This window comes from Carettochelys insculpta, chromosome 18 (genome assembly GCF_033958435.1).
Source record: "Carettochelys insculpta isolate YL-2023 chromosome 18, ASM3395843v1, whole genome shotgun sequence".
NCBI classification, from domain to species: domain Eukaryota; kingdom Metazoa; phylum Chordata; order Testudines; family Carettochelyidae; genus Carettochelys; species Carettochelys insculpta.
Genome location: NC_134154.1, coordinates 21,412,330 through 21,432,645, shown reverse-complemented (window position 1 = coordinate 21,432,645; position 20,316 = coordinate 21,412,330). Strand labels below are relative to the sequence as shown.

General features: G+C 46.7%; 1 protein-coding gene across 1 annotated transcript in view; it reads left to right on the top strand.

Moving 5' to 3' along the window:
* The window catches only part of TMEM132C (transmembrane protein 132C), a 278,501-nt gene extending 263,500 nt beyond the window's left edge, over positions 1-15,001 (top strand). The window contains exons 8-9 of the mRNA XM_075013049.1: positions 477-668; positions 13,802-15,001. Of these exons, the coding sequence (XP_074869150.1) occupies positions 477-668; positions 13,802-15,001 (1,392 nt within the window). The remainder of the gene's footprint in view (positions 1-476; positions 669-13,801) is intronic.
* Positions 15,002-20,316: the final 5,315 nt, after the last annotated feature.

The following is a 20,316-nucleotide window of genomic DNA, read 5'->3' as shown; positions in this document are numbered from 1 at the left end:
AGTTCCCAAAAAGTATTTACTATAGTGTCTGTGAGCTATAGGCAACGTTTCTTTGAATGTTTGCATGTGCGGAATAAATTTTCTTATGTGCACCGAGGCTTACTCAGCTGTGCATCATCAATAAAAACACATGTGGCCAGCTGTGGGTGCTCTGCTAATCCGCTGAGCAGGATTTGAATCTCTCTCGGGTGACCGCCCGCACCTTCAGGTTACCAGGAGTACTGGCTGTGAGGCCCTCCACTGGATGGTTTCTCCCTACCTTCTGCATTAAACCCGACTGTGCTCTCCAGATATTCCTGCACCCAGCTTCTGCACCTGAACCAAGGCTTTTGAGGCAGGAGGAGATGAAGTGTTGAGAAGATTTGCAACTTCAGCTACATGAATTGCATAGCTGGACTCAACCTATCATGTCACCACAAAGTCACTGCAGTTGTTTAACTCTTTCCTGACTTTGTTCGCTTTCTGTTTTCCCAAAGGTGTTTTCCCCTCTGTCGGACTCCATTCTGGCAGAGAAGACGGTGACGGTGCTAGATGACAAAGTGACCATAACAGACCTTGGGGTGCAGATGGTGGCTGGGCTGTCGCTCTTCCTACAGCCAAGCCCAGCGAATCACCGAGCTATTGTGGCTACAGCCATTGCTCAGGAGCTGCTTCATACCCCTAAACAGGTAGGATGTTCTCCAGTTCTCCTTACTACTGGCATGTTGGCTGGGGCGGTGGGTCATCCTTGCAGAGCTCTTAGCAAGTTTCAGGGGCAAAGAGCATACACTTTTAAGAGCCGGCCTACGCTAGATCTGAAAGTTGATCATAGATATGCAGTTCGACCTACGATAACTGGGTAGCTGGAATCGACTTATCTAGGATAACTTATCTGGACCTCCTCCATGAGGGAGGTTGACAGGAGAAACTCTCCCATCGACCTCCTAACTCCTAACTTATGATGAGGAGTAGAGGCGTCCATTGTCAAGCCCTAATAGTTCAATTTCACGTGTCCTCACTAGACGTGAGAAATTGAACCCCAGAAGATCAACCCGGACAGGGTCAATCTCCCTGTAAGCGGAGATGTTCCCTAAATTACAGGCTTATCACATTTCTATAGCCATGCCTCTCCAGTAGAGGGCACCCTAGGGCTGGCTTCCTTCTTCTTCCTTCCTGCACGTTGGGGCCCAGCCCTTTGGAAAAGCTCCAAAACCAAACATTAGGATTTCCCCTCGTCTGCCATTTAAACGGCTTCCTTTAAACCCCATGATCTTTGCAGGTCTCCTAGTCTTTATTGTGCTGTCACATGCTGTCTCTCTGCCATGCACAATGCCCTTGATCTCCATGTCACACAGCAAGAGAGCCCTGTGCTTTGCGACAATTTAATATTCAGCAGAGTTATAAAACAGCACAGGGAGAAAGTTGAGCTCGTACATTTGGTTGGTGGAGCAATAGCAGAAAGCCTGGATCCTCCCTCCTTTTATTCTCCAGGCTGGCTCCAGGGGTTAGTTGTTCATCTCATTAGGGGACACCGGTGTGTTGATCCTGCTTAATTCAAAGCCAGCATGTTTTCACACGTGCGGAGGGAAGGGTCTCCAGCCGTGAATTGCAGATCACATAACCTCTATAGAGATGGGGAACAGAAGACAGCACCAACTTCCAGCAAATGGTTGATACAGACAGGCCCAGTGAGAGGGGGGAAGGAGACAATTGCCCCAGGGCTAAGTGGTTCAAAAGGGCCCTGGACTCCCAGGCACCACCACTTCCCCAGCCGCACCCCTTCTGCCCAAGGCCCCTCCCTTTCTGGGAGCATGGAGCCCCCGCACTCGCATTGCCCAGAGTCCCAGGGAGTCTGCCAGCTCCCCTGGCTGCAGAATTGATTAAAGACAGGAGTGTCGGCACCGATAGAAGGGACGAGGGACTGTCCAATTCTGATTTCCCTCAGTGAAGTAGAATACGCTTGTTCAGGGCTGTATCATCCCGTCCACAGCCACCGCTCTCATCCAACTGCTGTTTCCTCCCGCCGACATCGAGGAGAGCTCGGTTCAGGTTTTATGGCTCATGTTTCACACTGATCACTCTAGGATTTGCTGAAACACCAGAAAAATATCAATCGTTTTATAACTTAGTGGCAGGGTGATGTCCAGCAGGATGTGCTGCCCAACTGTTTAATTTAGATCATCCTGGTAACATCCGAGTCTTATGTAATTAACCCATTTGGGCCCTTCTTTAAGGCTTCCCATTGGAAACTGCTTTTCTCGACAAACGCTGAGTCGCAAGCGGAAGATGTCAAAGCTGAAAACTAACCTAACCTGAGCAGAAAAGGGCACTGAGAATCAAAAATGTCTGAGGGCAGGAAGGGTTGCCTAGCTCCATGAAGGGCACAAATATTTGCCCGTGTAGGTTTACAAGCATGGGAAGGCTCTAACTTTGCCTCCTGAATCCTGTTCAGCTGAACAGTGTGTTCATCCAGCTGTACCTTCGGCATGTTCCTTGCAGGGCTATCCTGAGGGAGGGGCAGCTCTAGGGCAACCCTTCCCACCCCAGTGCCCAAGCAACCCTCCCTCAGCCCACAGGCCCACTCACCCCCCTGCTCTGGCCCTGCTCTGTCCTCTTACCCCTTTCCCCCAGTCAACAGGCCTGGGAATTGTTTGGGGCTAAGGAACAGGCATGGCAGAGGCAGCAGGGGTGTCCTCCCCTTTCCCTGCACTCACCACGTGGGTGGTAGCCTGTCCATCCTGCAGCACCACACTGCCCCCTGGCCTGCTGCACCTTGCTTCTCCACAGATGGCAGAACCAGAGCTGCCGCTGAGGAGGAGGCGGCAGAGCAGGCTGGCAAGGTGGGCACAGCGCTGTGCCGCAGGGCAGAGCAGGCTGCCACACCCGCCTCCCGTGTGGTGAGTGGCAGGGAGAAGGGGAGGCGACCCTGGCTGCCTCCACCACCCAACTCTTGGCTCCAGGTGGCCCCCGTTCCTCGCTTCCACAGGACGGTTGGGGCAGCAGCTGTGGGGCCCCCAAAAGCACAGGGCCTAGGCAGTTGCTCCAGTTCATCCCATATGTGGGACAACTCCGGCTCCTTGTCTTCCCTGCCCTGTGCAGTAGCTCCACTGTGTGAAGCTGTGTGAGTGCATCCATCAAGAAGCAAGAGGTCATCAATCCCCTTTCCTTAATGAAGACCTGGCTGCACCACTCACCATATCCACCAGTCCCTTAGGCCTCCCCAACAGGAAAACAGAAACTGCCATTTCTTTTCTAGCCGTCGTTACTCCGAGCAGGAAGGAGCACCCGGTGAGTGGCTTCTGACTTTCACAGAATCATAGAATCCTAGGGCTGGAAGGGACCTCAGGAGGTCATCTGGTCCAGCCCCCTGCTTCACACAGGATCAACCCCAACTAAGTCATCCCAGCCAGGACCTTGTCAAGCCGGGACTTAAATACCTCTAGGGATGGAGATTTAACCACCTCTCTACGCAACACATTCCAGAGCTTCGCCACCCTCCTGGTGAAGTAGTTTTTCCTAATATCCAACCTACTCCTCTCCTTCTGCGACTTCAGACCATTGCTCCTTGTTCTGCCATCTGTCACCACTGAGAACAGTTTCTCTCCATCCTCTTTAGAGCTCCCCTTTAGAAAGTTGAAGGCTGCTATTAAATCAGCCCTCAGTCTTCTGCAAACTAAGTGAGCCCAAATCCCTCAGCCTTTCCTCATAGGTTATGTGATCCAGCCCCTTAATTATCTTTGTTGCCCTCCACTGAACCTGCTCCAGCACATATACATCCTTTCTATACTGGGGGGGCCAAAACTGGGCACAGTATTCCAGATGTGGCCTCACCAGTGCCGAATAGAGGGGAACAATCACTTCTCTAGGTCTGCTCACAGTGCTCCTCCTGACTCACCCTAGCCTAGTGCCATTAGCCTTCTTGGCTACAAGGGCACACTCTTTACTCATATCCAGCCTTTAATACGCTATAACCCTTAGGTCCCTTTCCACTGTACTGCTGCTTAGCCAGTTGGTCCCCAGCCTATAACAATGCTTGGGATTCTTGCATCCCAAATGCAGGACACTGCACTTCTCCTAGTTGAACTGCATCAGATTTCTTTTGGCCCAATCCAATTTATCCAGGTCACTCTAGACCCTCTCTCTGCCCTCAAACGTCTCTACTTCTCCCCCTGGCTTGGTGTCATCCGCAGACTTGCTGAGGGTGCAGTCCAGTCCCTCCTCCAGATCATTAATAAAGGTGTGGAACATCTTTCCTCTCCTTCCTGCCCCTTCTGTCCCACTCACTGGGCTTCCACCTGCTGCTGTAAACTCATCAGGTTTTTTCAGTGCAGTTCCCCATCTTCTCCTGCTTTGTCCTTGCAGCCCCACCGGGCTGGAGCGCTTGTGCCTGCCTCCCACACACACACCCTGCCTCTGTCTTTCCTTCTCCTTTTCTTCCCAGCTCAGCCCTTCCAATCTGTGCACCTCTCCCGGTGCCCATCTCTTGGGCTGAGGGCAGCCCTGCATCTGTGTGGTTCATACCTTCCATTCTTCCCTGCCGCCTGATCACCAACAGCACCTCCACTGCCTCACACAGCCCGTACTTTGCGGCGGCCCTGGGAGCATTCTATAGCCACACAGCTGTGTTCTGAGGGCACCCAGTGTGTCCTTGCTGCAGAGGGCTGAGCTGATTCCATGGGCCAGTGGATTTCCCTCCACCCACCAACAGTTTGTTTTCACATATATTGAATGGTGCCTCTCTCAGCAGGAGATGGGCCCCAGAGGTTCAGGTCACTGAATTGCTGGCACAGCTGGCCGTTATTCCCTCCTGCATTGGAAAGGGTTGGAAGTAGGACCGGCTGGGAAACAAGAACTCCATTTCATGAAACATTTCAGTGTTTTTACATTTATTTTCATTCCTTCATGGGACAAACCTCTGAGGCCTTTCAACATTTTTCATGAAAGGACAGGGCAGATTCCAGACTAACAAATACCACAGCAGTCAGGGGGCTCATGTGGGCTACGTCTACACTAGCCCCAAACCTCAAAATGGCCACACAAATGGCCATTTCGAAGTTTACTAATGAAGCACTGAAATGCATATTCAGCGCTTCATTAGCATGCGGGCGGCCGCGGCACTTTGAAATTGATGCACCTCGCCGCTGCGCGTCTCGTCCCGACGGGGCTCCTTTTCAAAAGGACCCCACCTACTCTGAAGTCCCCTTATTCCCATCAGCTCATGGGAGTAAGGGGACTTCGAAGTAGGCGGGGTCCTTTCGAAAAGGAGCCCCATCAGGGCAAGATGCACGGCGGTGAGGCGCGTCAATTTCAAAGTGCCGTGGCCGTCCACATGCTAATGAAGCGCTGAATATGCATTTCAGTGCTTCATTAGTAAACTTCGAAATGGCCATATCGAAGTTTGGGGCTAGTGTAGACACAGCCGTGGAGTGCAGGAGGTCTGGGTTCCAGTCCCTCTTCTGCCTGAGTCAGAGCAGGACTAGAACCTGGGTTCTCTATGTGAATGGCTTTAAACCTGCCCTGTAGAGTCAGTTACTCCTGTTGAAGCTGTTCAGGTTTCAGCTATGTCTACCCAGGCAGTCTCTGTCAACAGAGAAACCTGAGCAGTACCTCTGCCAGCAGACTGTGTCTACACGTAAAAGCATCTCGAAAGTGCAAGCCACTCTATCAACAGAGAGCAGCCAAACTTCCCTGCCCTCTGTCAACAGAATGGCCAACCAGAAGCTCTGCAAACAAGGCTGCCTGGGGAACTGGAAGCCCTCTCTGTAGATGGACTGTCTACATGGGCACTCTGTCAACAAAACACTGTTGACAGAGGCGTTACACCTGATCAGGGAGAGGTATAACACTGTCGGCTGAACAGCTGAGTTTTGTTGACAAACTCTCGACGGGCACTTGAACCATGTAGATGCTTGGCGAGTTTTGTCAACAGAGGCTGCCCATGTAGATATGGCCTTTGTGAATAATTTTATGTTGAGTAAACCAGAAGGCTGAGACTAAGGGTATGTCTTCACAAGGTGGAGGACTGACCTGGTGATAGCCAGTCTTCCATGGTTTGATTTCTTGTGCTAGTAGGCATGAGTGAAATTGACCTATCTGGTGTCAACTCTCGTACTCCTCAATATCATGAGGAGTAAGGGAGGTCGACAGGAGAAGCTCAGTGAGAGTAGGATTGGGCATTTCTCCTGTGTCAGGTCAGACAGCTTCTGCCACATATCATATGATTTTTCCTTTTCCTTGGTTCAAGGAAGTGCATCTTATGGCTCTGTAGCACCTTTGCCTGGGATTTGCAAGTGCATCCAGTGTCCTAACGCAGCCAAAGAGCAGTGCAAGAAACCAGTGGCATTCAGTAAATTCTTTGCAAAGGGTTTATTTCATGTGTTTGTGATTTTCTTCTGCGTTAGAACAATAAAAAAGGCCCAGGTACAGGCTTCGAGCCCGCAGCCAAACCAAATATACAAACCAGTCATTCCACTCCTACTGGGCAGCAGAATATCTGTATCTTCATGCAGTGACTGTTCTTCACAAGCCAGGTGAATCCTGTAGCATGCCCTGAAAGTCAGCCAACCTGCACCTTTTTGAGCAGAAGGACATTCCATGGCCCCATATTGAGAACTCTGTAGTACAGTGGGGCGGCGGGGAGAGGAGGCATCAGCTGTTGCAATGCTATAGACGTGCTCAGTAGATCATAGTGATGGAGTGTCTGTCACATAGGATGGTACTGTGAGCTTTATAGGTCAAAAGCACCATCATAAAATCTGCCTGGCAGTGCAGAAACAACACAGTGCAAGTTCATCATAGGAGGTTTTACATCCCAGTTGCCTTTTGGTGTTTGACCTTACAGAGCTGGTCGGTTCAGCTGGGTGGGACAGACACACTGACAGCCAAGTGCCTGTATTTGCAATCAGACTCTGCAGAAGAGTTTTGAAGCTTTGTAAATTTGCAGTTATGAAAGGTCTGAGGTCTGGTTGAATTGAATTAAAGTGGTAGTTTGTGAGCTATAGGGGACAGATTTCCCCTTGCTGTTCCACTGTCTTTACATTTAAGATGAAGAAAACAAGGCAGATCAAGGCTTTTAAAAAAGAAAAAAATATTGGTTGGCTTTGTAATTGAGGCAAATTTAGCAGGTGGCATTTCCAACTGATCAGCAACTCTAAGCAAGCAGAGATGTGCTTGCTTACTAAGATATGTAGTGTTACTGAAGAGCTAAAGCTAATGTAGTACCCAGAGGCACTGAGACCTCATCTGGGGTGAGTGAAGTCTCTGCTGTACAGGCTTTTATGAGTGCCAGCTGGCCTCTAGCCCATCTGGTAGAGTGCAGGGCCTTAGACCCTATGCTCCCAGGTTCTAGCCCTAGTGCTGGCAACCCTAGGCCTGTCAGTATTACATTAATATAAACAGCCAAAGCGTGCTAGTTTAACTAGTGTGGAAGATGAGAGAAGTAGATCAAGGAAGAAATTGACCTAATAGTGTCTTGATAAGTGTGGTGCTTTGTGGGCTTAGGAAAAAGCCTCTTGTTCAGAAATCAACAGCTGCTGTAGAAAGCAGATTCTTCAAAATCAGCTTCCACAATCATTAGAAATGATCTGATGTATGGAATCTGAGTCACCCCAGAAATAATCCCTTCTTCTGGGGGATGTTGACAACAAGGTGAATTTGTGGCTGGTTTGTTTATAAAGAGAACTACCAAACCAAAAGGGGATGAAAACTGCTAACCCCACAAGCTGTGTGTTTATGCTTGGTAATTAATAAATATAGGCATTTGTCACCTTTGGCGTCAGATAGGGCAGCAGCTTTGCTGATAATAAGGCTTCAATCTATCTTCATCAGTTGATAGTAATTGCAGGCTTTTGTCAGAGATTTGGAGGGGATTTATTGATGCAGTACATAGGATTTGCAGAAACAGCTCTTTGAAAGATGTGGCACTAAATCATTTCTATTTTTTAAGCCTTTCAGAATTTGTAATGGTTTGGGAAATTTGCTTCCTTCTCTTGCATTCAACTTGCTTTTAAGTAAAAGAGTACAGAAGAGGATTTTGTCCCAGACTGAGTATTTGATCAGATGAGATATATTTTGGCAGGATTTGGGGGAATTCTCCCTTTTTTTTTTCCTTTTTAATTTCAGATAATATTCTCCACTGTCGACAAGTGACAGTTTTCTGTTTCACTCTTTATAGAGAGGGTCCTTAAAAATTTGAAAATTTGGCACAGATTAAAAAAAGAAGACAGGAATCTTGGTTAATTGGAGTAAATCATATTTATGATCTTAAGTCTCATTTTGTCTTCATTGTTTCTGATTCTCAAATATCTGAATAGTGCTTTAGTGGGGACAGCAGTTACAGATACGTCTGGTAGCTCCTACCACTGTAAGAGCCTATTGTCAGTTGCTTACAGCTTTACCAAACTTGAAGTGTTGGAACTGAAATTTCTTAGGCTGGGTGTCTGACTTGGGCTGATTTGATATATTGTGACAAATCTCCTCCCCTGGCTTGGTAAGTCCCATGCTTTTTGGTGGATGTTTGCCTCACAGTCTCACCCTCAGTTTAGACACCAGTTTGCTGTTTGGTGAGCTACTCTCATCATTGGCTGGAATAGCAAAAAGAGAGGAGACCAAATAACATGGTGTCTGCTGCCTTTCCAAGTGATTGGGGCAGGACAAATCCCGCCAGCAATATCAGTCCTTCTCCTATGCTGGATAAGTGATGGGAGAATCGGGGGAGCCCAGGGACACTGGGATAGTAGCTGCCTGCAGTGTCTCAAGTCTCAGCTGCTAACAGCTGTGATTCCCTGAATCACTTCCCCACAGCAGTCCCCAGCATTTGCCTTACTGCAGGCTCTTCCCTCTGGTACCTGCATGCACTGGTTCCTCTCAGAATCTCTGTAGCTCCTTCTCTCATCCACTCCTCACACACACTGAGCCAACAGAAGAGGAGCCTTTTTTATTACCAGTCTCAGCTAGTTCTTCATTGGCTCCAGCCTGGGTCCCTTGTGTGAGCAAGCTTCCTAATTGACTCCAGGTGTTTTAATTGGCCTGTTTTCCGTGACTGATTCTAGCAGGTTCATGCTGGTTCTGCATTAGCCCTTGCTCATTTACTCTGGAAACATGGAGCTATTTAATCTCATGCTAATGAGTTTCACACAGCTTTGACTCTGAGATCCGTGTGCTCCCTCTGAATCCAGTCAAAGGGCTGCTATGGTGCTGTCAGTGCACCCTGCAAATTCTAGGTGTGCAAGCGTCATTAGCAAAACTGTCCTGTCCTGGGAGACCATCTTGGTTATGACAGTCTTGCAGTCCACAAAAATGAAGGAGGACCACTCATATGGCCAACACCCTGACCTAAGTTATCCATCACTGATATATAAATATGGAGATTTCCAAAGAGTAAAACTCCATATTTTGCGAGCGTCTTTATCAGAAGTGGCTGAACCATTTTTAGATAGATAGATAGATAGATAGATAGAAAAAAGGGTTCAGCCCTTTCTGATAAGGAGGCTAGCAAAATCCCCATTGTTTTGCTCATCTTAAAAAACAGATAGAGATCTTTTTTTTAAAACACTGTCTCAGCCCAAGCTTTGGAGCAATTCATGCATGCTCAGTAAAGACTTCTTAGATTCTAGCAGCTAACTTCCCTGTAGATTCCATCCAAGCTGGGCTTGACACAGTCCAGGGCTGAGCTGAGCAGTCATCGTAATTGCAGCTGTGTGCCACTATGGGTTGATCTGAGGGCAGGCCTCTGAACTGAGAGAAGGGAGCCTGTCGCTCCTGCTCTCAGTGACCACCCCCATGCCCTGTCCACTATCAAGCAGCAAAGAAGCTGCCTGATATGAAAGCAGAGGAAGCAAAAGCCAAACCAGCAGGCGGCTGGTAAGAGGAGTAGTTTGGGACCAGGAACTGGTGGGACTAGGACAAGAGTGGCAGGGAAAAAAGAAAGGAAAAGCAGGACTGGAAGTCAGTTGGGGTTGTGGGGCAGACACTGGGACTGTCTAAGCAAGGAAACTGGAACTGGGAGCGGGTGTGAGAGAGAAGTCGGCCAGGATTGACCTGTACATTTTAGGGAATCTGGGACTGTATGGCTACGTCTACACGTGGAGCCAACATCGAAATAGCTTATTTCGATGTAGCAACATAGAAATAGGCTATTTCGATGAATAACGTCTACACGTCCTCCAGGGCTGGCAACGTCGATGTTCAACTTCGACGTTGCGCGGCACCACATCGAAATAGGCGCTGCGAGGGAACGTCTAGAAGCCAAAGTAGCACACATCGAAATAAGGGTGCCAGGCACAGCTGCAGACAGGGTCACAGGGCGGACTCAACAGCAAGCCGCTCCCTTAAAGGGCCCCTCCCAGACACAGTTGCACTATACAACACAAGATACACAGAGCCGACAACTGGTTGCAGACCCTGTGCCTGCAGCATGGATCCCCAGCTGCCGCAGCAGCAGCCAGAAGCCCTGGGCTAAGGGCTGCTGCCCACGGTGACCATAGAGCCCCGCAGGGGCTGGAGAGAGAGCGTCTCTCAACCCCCCAGCTGATGGCCGCCATGGAGGACCCAGCAATTTCGATGTTGCGGGACGCGGATCGTCTACACGGTCCCTACTTCGATGTTGAACGTCGAAGTAGGGCGCTATTCCCATCCCCTCATGAGGTTAGCGACTTCGACGTCTCGCCGCCTAACGTCGAAGTTAACTTCGAAATAGCGCCCGACGCGTGTAGCCGCGACGGGCGCTATTTCGAAGTTAGTGCCGCTACTTCGAAGTAGCGTGCACGTGTAGACACAGCTTATGAGGCATAAGGAGAAGGCTGGAACTGTCTGGCCAAGGATAGTGGAACCAGCGGGATGAGGACAGAGAGTGAGGTGGAAAGACTCAGAATTGACAAGGAGCTAGGTGTGGAGACAGTACTGGGGCTGGCTGGCTAAAGAGCTTGGAACAAGGAGCTGATGGGTAGATTGGACAAGGACTCCAGGCAGGGAGATGGGGCTGGGGACTGTGGGCAGAGGAGACCACAGGCTAGAATATGGGAGAGACAGATCAGATGAGGAGCTGGGAAAGGGAATGTCGGAGCCTGGAACCAGTTTAGTGAAGAAGACTGTTGTCTGTAGAACTCCTGCCTGTCCTGTTGCAGAAATTGGAATGTGTGTAGCGAGTGAGGCAGAGGATTGCAGGATGAGAAAGCACAGTCTCATAACCCAGGCAGTTGAATGCAGCCTGGTAGAACTGGATCTTAGCCCAGCCTCTGCTCCAGAGGACCAGGTTTTAAAGAGATTTAGGTACCTAACTCCCACTGATTTCAACTGACAAACTTACGAGCTGAATCCAGCTGTCCTGAGTACCAGTCTAATATCTTAACCACAGGACATGCCTCCCATTTTTTGTCATTCCTTCTCTCCTCCCCTCTCTGGTTCCAAAAACGGCATCACTGAGGGACTACCTCAGTCCCATTGGGGTTCATGCTTCAGTTTTCACTAGGACAATATTTCTCACTCAAGCAGTCGCTTTATCTTTCATGTAACTTCATTGTTGCAGGTTTACTGTTAGGTGTTGCAAATTGGAGATGGGGTTCCTCCCACAGACACACACGCTTCCAATGGAAAGAATGTTCTTACTTTCCCAGAGTACAGTTTGCTACCGCTGGAGATTTCCAAAGAGTAAAGCTCACCCAACATAATAATAGCAGTCCGTGTCCATGCTGCACTCAGGGGTGTGACTGCAGCCTACATAGATATACCCAGTTTGAGTGAACACCAATAACGACGAAGCCATGGTGGCATTGGCTAACCACCCAAGTACAGGCAAAGGTTCCCAGGCAGGCCACTACAACCAGTGCTCAACCCTGCGACTCACTGCTATTGGTAATCCCGTGTACATTAAAGTTAGCTTGGGTACATTTATACCCTTTCCCTCCCCCAGTGGCAGTGCAGACATGACTTACTTGACTTAAACCCTTGTACTCTGGGTGGAGCATAGATCATCTACAAGTCCCCTCCACTTCATTCTGTCTCAGGACAAAACTTCTAGCTGGCTCCACAAGTACCCCAGTTGTTGTCCTTCAGTCTCAGTAGACCTTCTCCACATTGTCCGATGTCTTCCAATTTTACATTTTTCTTGCAGGTTCCATGTGAAAGCTTGATAGACTACACTGGATGATGGTTTCCTGAGAGTGTGGCCTAGCCATCCCCACTTTCTTCTCTTGGTTTGAGCATTAAATGGTTCTTGTTCTGCTCTGTTCCAAGGCTTCTCATTTGTAACCAAGTCTTGCGATTTGATGTGAAGGATGTACCTCAGGCATCTGTTTATGAATGCCTGTGTCTTGTGATTTGAAGACTTCTTTAGTACACCAGTGGAGATGTACCTAAAAGATAATGCTCTGTATTTTTGCACCAGTTTGTTCAACCCGCTCAGGCTTGTTACATAAAAGATCAGTTGTTTTAATCTCTCTTCCTCCCTTGCACTTCTCAACATTGCTATAACTTCTGAGTTACCCTGGCTCTATTTCATTCCTGTGTGCAAAAGCACGTCTGAATCGCCAAGTACTTTGTCCTCTTTCCTGTTGTGCCACAATATATTTTTCCCTTGTTTGGTCCCCAAAGAGCTTTCTGATAGAGCCTGGAAAATTAAATATTCAGTGTGTTCCAACCTTCTGCACAGCTAAATGCCCCTTGCTGTTTTCACTGAACAGCTTTAAATTTAACTAGAAGCATAGCAATTCCCTTTGTTTATAACCATAGTGTAACAAATTGTAACCAATTGAAAACAATATTGGGTTGTAAATTTGTATTATGATTGGACATTAAAAGAGTGGTGATGCTTTTCCCCATGGCGATTTTCAGCCCAATTGTTCTGATGTACCTGTGTGTAAAGTTATTAAGGGCATTTGCAGTATAAGTATGGAAGGAATAGAACTTTGCTTTCATTTATAGTTGGGTTTCAGCAGCTTGCCTGCATGTATGCTAACTAAACAAACTCGACATAGAGCAAATGGAAAAACAAACAAATCGCCTGCAAAGAAAACTATTGAGACGTGGCAAAGTAAATATCTATATCATCTGGATGAGTCTCACATAGAAAACAACTTTGCCTCTTGACCTCTTGCTTTCTGTTTGCTTCAAATAGTGACTTCTAATGGTGCTACCTACAGGGACCAAACACAGTCCAATTAAATGCAAGCCATTGGTATATCGTTATCATAAAGATCACAGCAGAAATCCACCCACCCCCATCCTGCCTTGGCCAAGATGGAAATGTAATGGGCTTGCCAATTATTTTTAAGGGTAAAGTGTGTCTGGCTGAAAACAAACACTTCTCCTGCAACATAACAACTGTTTTGCAAGGCTTTTGTTTCCTTTCAGGTGACCCATTTTCAAGACACTGTGGCATCTTTCCTCTTCCCTGCCACAATATTTATGCCCTGCTTAATTTGCCTGCTCCATGTGACTTATTTGCAGGGGGTACAACAGGAAAATAAGTGTTCTGTCACATGCTTCCAGCGTTTTGTTTTGTTTTTGTTTTTTTCTCTTTTGCCTTTTCCAGTTTTCGTGTGACAGGAATAGCGAGGGGAGTTAATGGGTATGTTGTTATTACAATCACCCTGTATCGATTATTTCACATTTTCATGTGCAAAACCTTTCCATGAAAGATACCGCTGGGATCTTTAATGAAAAATACGACCAATTTTCTGCCCCATCGGTCAAGACTCAGCTTGCTCTCAATGTAGTGCGCGGCAAATGCCTCCTGCTTCATTTCAGAGCTGAAGATTGATGAGTTACAATCCGTTGAGCTGCTTTATTTTAGGCCCTGTCTTTAACCATTTCCTTCTTCTTTCAGGAAGCCATAATAAGCATCTGGATCCAGTTCAGTGACAGCTCGGTAACTCCATTGGACATTTATGACCCAAAGGACTTCTCCCTTTCTGCCATGTCTCTGGACAAATCTGTTGTCTCAACCCATCAGAGCACTACCATGAAATGGCCAGTTGTGGCAGCAGAAGGTGAAGGGCAGGGCACATTGATCAAAGTAGACATGATGATCTCTGAAACCTGTCAGAAGTCCAAGAGGAAAAGCATCCTGGCCATGGGCAGCAGCAATATCAAAGTTAAGTTTGGCCAAAATGATGCCAACTCCAACACTGGCGGAGATTATGATGCTGACGAGATTGAAAACCATGCAAGTGACCGGCGGCAAAAGGTGTCTGATCAAGAGCGGTATGGCCAGGATGGGCGATATTATGGGAGCTCTTCAGCAGAGCGGGAGGACAGTACCGTCAGGAAAGTCAGCACCACAGCAAAGTCAATGATCAAAAACAAAGTCATGAAAAACTATAGGCTGGATGGAGGCAAACTCTCAAATGATGGCCAGCTGCAGAACATTCCCATAGACTTCACCAACTTTCCTGCTCAAGTAGACCTCCCAAAAAGCAATGGGGGCATGGAGGATAATGACCTAGTGCAGGCACCCAGAGGCCTTAGTGATTTGGAAATTGGGATGTACGCTCTTCTGGGAGTCTTCTGCCTGGCAATTCTTGTCTTCCTAATAAACTGTGCAACATTTGCACTGAAATACCGGCACAAGCAGGTTCCTGTGGAAGGGCAAGTCACCATGACCCACTCCCATGACTGGGTCTGGCTTGGAAATGAGGCAGAGCTGTTGGAGAACACAGTGGATGTGTCCCCTCAGCAGGATGAGCGCACAACTATTATAGACCGAGGGACAGGCCATGAGGAAAGCAACCACCTCCTCAATGGTAGCACTCAAAAGAACATCCAGAGCGAGATCCATAGGTCTGCTGACTCAGGGGGGAAGCGTGGGAAAGAGCAGAAAACAGAACCTTTGCATTCCCCCACATCCAAACGAAAGCGGGTAAAATTCACAACCTTCACCACCATCCCACCCGATGATGGTTGTCCCACTGTCAACTCTATCCTGAGTAGCAACGATGAGGATATTAAATGGGTATGCCAAGATCTGGACCTCGAGGACTCCAAAGAGATAAAAAACTACCTGGAGAAGTTCAAAGACAAAGTGTAGCTCCTGTCTGGTTTTCTGGGTTTAACCACACCTTGATGCCTTCAGTTCTACGGTATATATTGGGACAGAAACAGGGGAAAGTAAGAGAAGGGGATCAGTAGGTGAAAAACCCACCAACAACAACAAGGCAGTTTCTATAGTCAGGGAAAGAAATTTCCCAAACTGTCCGTGGCTTTGTGTTCGTTTGTTTGTTTTTCTCCAATAGCAGTCCATGGATTTGGGCAGTCCATGAAACACACACAGCAGAAGGAAGTAAGGAAATGGATTGACAAATATGATGAACTGGGCACAGTGAGGTTGTGAAAATTTATCTGATGGATCAAAATAATAGTAACAATAATTACAGACAAGGTACCAAAAATTTTGTTAAAAAGATGAAAGTTAGTTACTAGAAAAGGCACACAGTTACTCGTTTACGTTTGTAATAAAGCATCAGAAATATGGAAGCATTACCCAGGAAGAGACATTTTAGGGGGATTTCCAAGCAGTTGTTTTCTGTTCTCTCATCTGAAAGGAAAGCTTGTCCCTGGCATTAAGTGTGGAACAGAAAGAGATGATCTGATTTTTTTTCTCCTCTTTTTTTTTTTTCCTTGTGTTGGAACTGTACTATTTTCCATCCCTTGTAACTTTCCTTAAAATGAGTCTTTAAAAAATGAGTCCAGTAGGTTCTTTATGGATCAGGAAATAATTATCTTCCGTGTCACTTGAAGAACTCAGAGGAGTAGCAAAAACTAATAATTCCAGCATGGCATCTCTTCTAAACGCATGAGTCTCAGCTGTTTTGTGCTAGCTAGAAACTTGTTCTGTTTGGAGGAAGATTTAATTTTGGTTTTGGCTGTGGATTGATTGGTTGTTTATTAAGTTTCCACAACAAAAGTTCCTGTGTTTCACCAAGGAACAAAGGAGTCATTCTATGTTTGCTTTTAAAAATAATAACCAATAGGAATGGCCAGACAGTGCATACTTAGACCTAGTCTACACTACACACGACCACCACCTGCACCGTGTTGATCTAAGATACACAAATTCAGCTACACAGTTAACATAGCTGAAGAAAACCTGCTTAGACCTCCTGACCAGGATGTCTTCCATGCAGTAAGGTCAGCAGCAGATGCTCTCCTGTCGACTACGCCTACTCTTCTGATCCTAGTGAAGAACTGGAGTCAATGGGAGAGCGCACAGAGGTTGATTTATAATGTCTAAGCAGACCCAATAAAGCGACCGCCATTGGATCAATTACTGCAGCATCAATCCACCATGTAGTGGAGACAAGCCCTGACTGAAGTTAAGACCAAGCCATCAAAGCCCAAATACGTACACAGCCTGACTTTTATTTTTTCTCAAGTCAGTGAATTCATAATTTGTCCTGTATTTTGTGCTGTTCGTCTTTTTGGTGTCACCAATTCTCTTGAGGAATGGAAGGGGTGTGAAAGATGGGGAGTGGTGCTCACAAATAGAGAAGCCCATTTTATTCCTTATATTGGAGGTGCTGGGTTTCTGTGAATAATCTTAGTTTGGAGAAAGAGAAATTCAAATGACCAAGGACCAAGAGATATGAGCCAACTTTATTTTATTTGTTTCCATTGGAGCAGCACAAACTGGAAAAGGTGTTACATTGAAAATCAGCTGTTTTTAATAACAAAACAGGAGCTTGGTAATGCCTCAGAAACAAATAGGAGACAAAGGCACAGATACTGGAGGCATTTCCGGTGACTTCAATGTCAATTTACACCAAACAAGAATATGGCTCAGAATCTAAACATTGGGGGGTGAGGGGGAAATCACACTCAGATACCCCATTCCTGATTCAAATGAAATTCTCATGTCAAATCTTTTTGGAAAGCAGTATTATGTCTTGGCTGCTAGCAGGGAGCACTCGCATTATTTGTCAACCTGTCTTTACCTGTTGATTCCACTACATCTATTTTATTTTAATTGCTAAACTCTCAGTAGGGTTTTTTTTCTTGGACACAGTGGACCCTGCCTCTCAATAACATAGAAGGACGTTTTAACCAGATATGCCTAGTATGCATTGTAGACTGAAAGAATGTAATATTTATTTATACATGATATACAAATTGTAATTAAAATGCTTTACATGGCTTGACAAGTTAACCTCGGGGGGGGGGGTTGTTTTTGTCTTTTTTAATAAAAAACAAACAAAAAACAAACAAAACCACTCTTCCCTTGCCTGGCCTAAATGCTGAGAAAATGGCTAAGCTGCTTTTTGAATAGAGAATAGGAGAGAGTAGCAGTTTTACTTCTGTCTCAGAGCCTTTCGTTGTAACCCTCTCCCTGCCCACTCTGTGGTGATGATGATGGATGGGAAGAAAGGACAGCAGATGGGCAGATTGTGAGGCAGTGCCATTATTAATCATGCTCATCTTCATCAGCAGCATGAACCACTCCAGAAATCATGCTTCTGACATTTGCAGCTCTTTTGCAGCCGGTCATAACTAATCATGCTCCTTCTGGGGTGGAGACGTGGGTTTGGATGTAGGTATGTTGCACTGATTAATAACTGACATTTACAAACCACCTTTTATCCCAAAGGCACCCAAAACACATTATAAGGTAAGCAAAATGATACATCAACCATATATTGGCAATCACTACCTATGAAATGCAGCTACCTCTGGGGTGAAACACCACAGAATCATACAACAATTCAGGACAGGAAGAAGGATGCCCAATTGGAAATACCAACAGAATATTATTACCCAACATAAATTTGGCTAGGACATTTGCAAGGAGTGCCAAAGCCAGGAGCACTGATTTACATCTGATATGAAAAAGGGCACCTCTAGCAACACACAATTCACCTGTTATCTCCCAGTGTATTGGTTCCATAGTGGCTTGAGAAAAGAGGACCACCTACTCAAACACTGGCACTGCTTCCTGTAGCACTTAGTTGCTTCTAAGTCAGTCTGACCTAGTTGGGCAGCAGAGATTTGACAGGAGCAGAGCAGGAGGTTGTCTAATAAAGATACCACCTACTCTTTCTATAGCACTCTTCATCAGTTGATAATAACATATGAAACATTGACTACTGAGAGAAGCTGCTGGAAGAAATACAGCTCAGAGTATATGTTCCCCCATAGCAGGGGCCAAATTTATGCTATGGCCAAGTCCATCCATTTTTTTAGAAAGGCAGCTGCTTGACTTGACAAACATTTCCAGTTTGACTAAAGAAATTATTGCAATTCCTTGAAATGTTCATGTTTTCATCAAAAAAAGGAAACAGTTTTTCAAGGTAAATTTGGAAAAAAAAATCAGAATGTCTCAAGAAAAATACTATTTCCAGACCGGCTGTAGCACATGCAGTGTAGATGTTCATTGAGGTATGTGCTCACGCACTGCTGTGCAACTCAAATCAGCTTTGACTTCAGAACCCCCTTTTTTAATTCCCTAAGAAACACACAGATCTTTTTATAAGCAGTAGGAATCTTACTGTTTGTCTCCTGGAAAGGACTGACTTCATTAAGGCATTTCCAGTCAGTGCCTTATTTCCGAACGATACGCATATGGCTCTGGGTGTGCCGCAGATTTGGAATATGGCTGGTTTGTTTGAATAACAATTCTTTGGAAGAATTTATTTCCTCTAGTAATAACCATATTTCTGACATCTACCGGACCAGTGTGCCCATTGCTGCCTGCTTGGAAAGAGGCTTTCAGTGATGATGAACCAGGTATGTACCACATGTTCCTTTATCAGCCTTTGTTTCACCAGGGCTACGTCTACACGAGCCCCAAACTTCGAAATGGCCATGCAAATGGCCATTTCGAAGTTTACTAATGAAGCGCTGAAATGCATATTCAGCACTTCATTAGCATGCGGGTGGCCGTGGCGCTTTGAAATTGATGCGGCTTCCCGCCGCGGGTCTCGTCCAGACGGGGCTCCTTTTCGAAAGGATCCCGCCTACTTCGAAGTCCCCTTATTCCCATGACATGATGGCAGCAAGCCACGTCAATTCCGAAGTGCCGCAGCCGCCCGCATGCTAATGAAGCGCTGAATATGCATTTCAGCGCTTCGAAATGGCCATTTGCGTGGCCATTTCGAAGTTTGGGGCTCATGTAGACACGGCCCAGGATACGTGAATTAAAAATGTGTCTCTTTACAGCACCTCTTAGGGTTGGTCTGCTGTGTAGTTGGTGGTATGATTGCAGAGCATGTAGACACATCCATGGTAGCATTAATCTGGTGACAGTGCAGCAGTTCTCAAACTGTGTGTCTTGACTGATGGTCCCTGTAATTTTTTTCTGCTAATTGGCTGGGTGGCACCTGAATCTCTTGGGAGGCCACCCAAGTGCACAGCTTACAGGGAACACTACTCATGACCGCTTTGATTGGGGTCACCAGGGCTGGCATTAGACTCACCTGGCTGAAACCTGAGCCCCACCAGCTGGGTCTGAAACCAACGGACTCACCTCAAGGCAGTGTGGTTTGGGCTTTGGTTTCAGCCATGGGTGGTGGGAGTCAAGCTACAGCCCCATGGTTTCAGCCCCCCACTTGGGCAGAAGAACTCAGGCTGCTGCTTCAGCCCCACATGGGTTTGTGTAGTAATATTTGTTGTCAAGAAGGGGTTATGGGGCAATGAAGTTTGTGTGACCAGACAGGAAGTGTGAAAATGGGATGGAGGTGGTGGATATGTAAGACAAAGCCCCAAATGTCAGAACATCTTGTTGTCCTAGATCAGGCACTGATTCCAGTCTAGCAGCATGGACTTCATGGTGCAACAGGCACCTGAATAAGTACCCAGGGTCCTCCTATAGAGACCTCATCAAAGCCTCTGATGCTGTGGCTTCACTGTTATGGGTGCCCATGCTAGTTAGATCAAAGCTAGCTTGAGCATGCCTACTTGGGGTGCAGTCACCCCTGTGATAGGCTGAGTTACTAAGGGAGTTGGGCTCCCAAATCACATTGAGAGTCAATGAGAATGAGGCACCTGGAAACCCCAGCCTGTAGCACTAACCCACACATTTGCCACTCATTCTGCAGTGGCCTGTTACATTGCAGATCACAATGGACCCTGACTGCACAACTCATCACATGGCAAGTTTATCCCTCACTATCTTTTCCTGAGGGAGGTTGTGGAATCTCCATCATTGGAGATATTTAACAGCACATTAGACAAACATCTATCAGGGATGGTCTAGATGGTGCTCGGTCCTACTGTGAGTGCAGGGGACTGGACTTGATGACCTCTCGAGAGCCCTGCCAATTCTAGTGTTCTACACTTTTAAATAAAGGTCCAGGTCCTCAGCTGGTATCAATCAACAACTCTACCAATGAGTGTTCTGTCTAATTTTTTCCA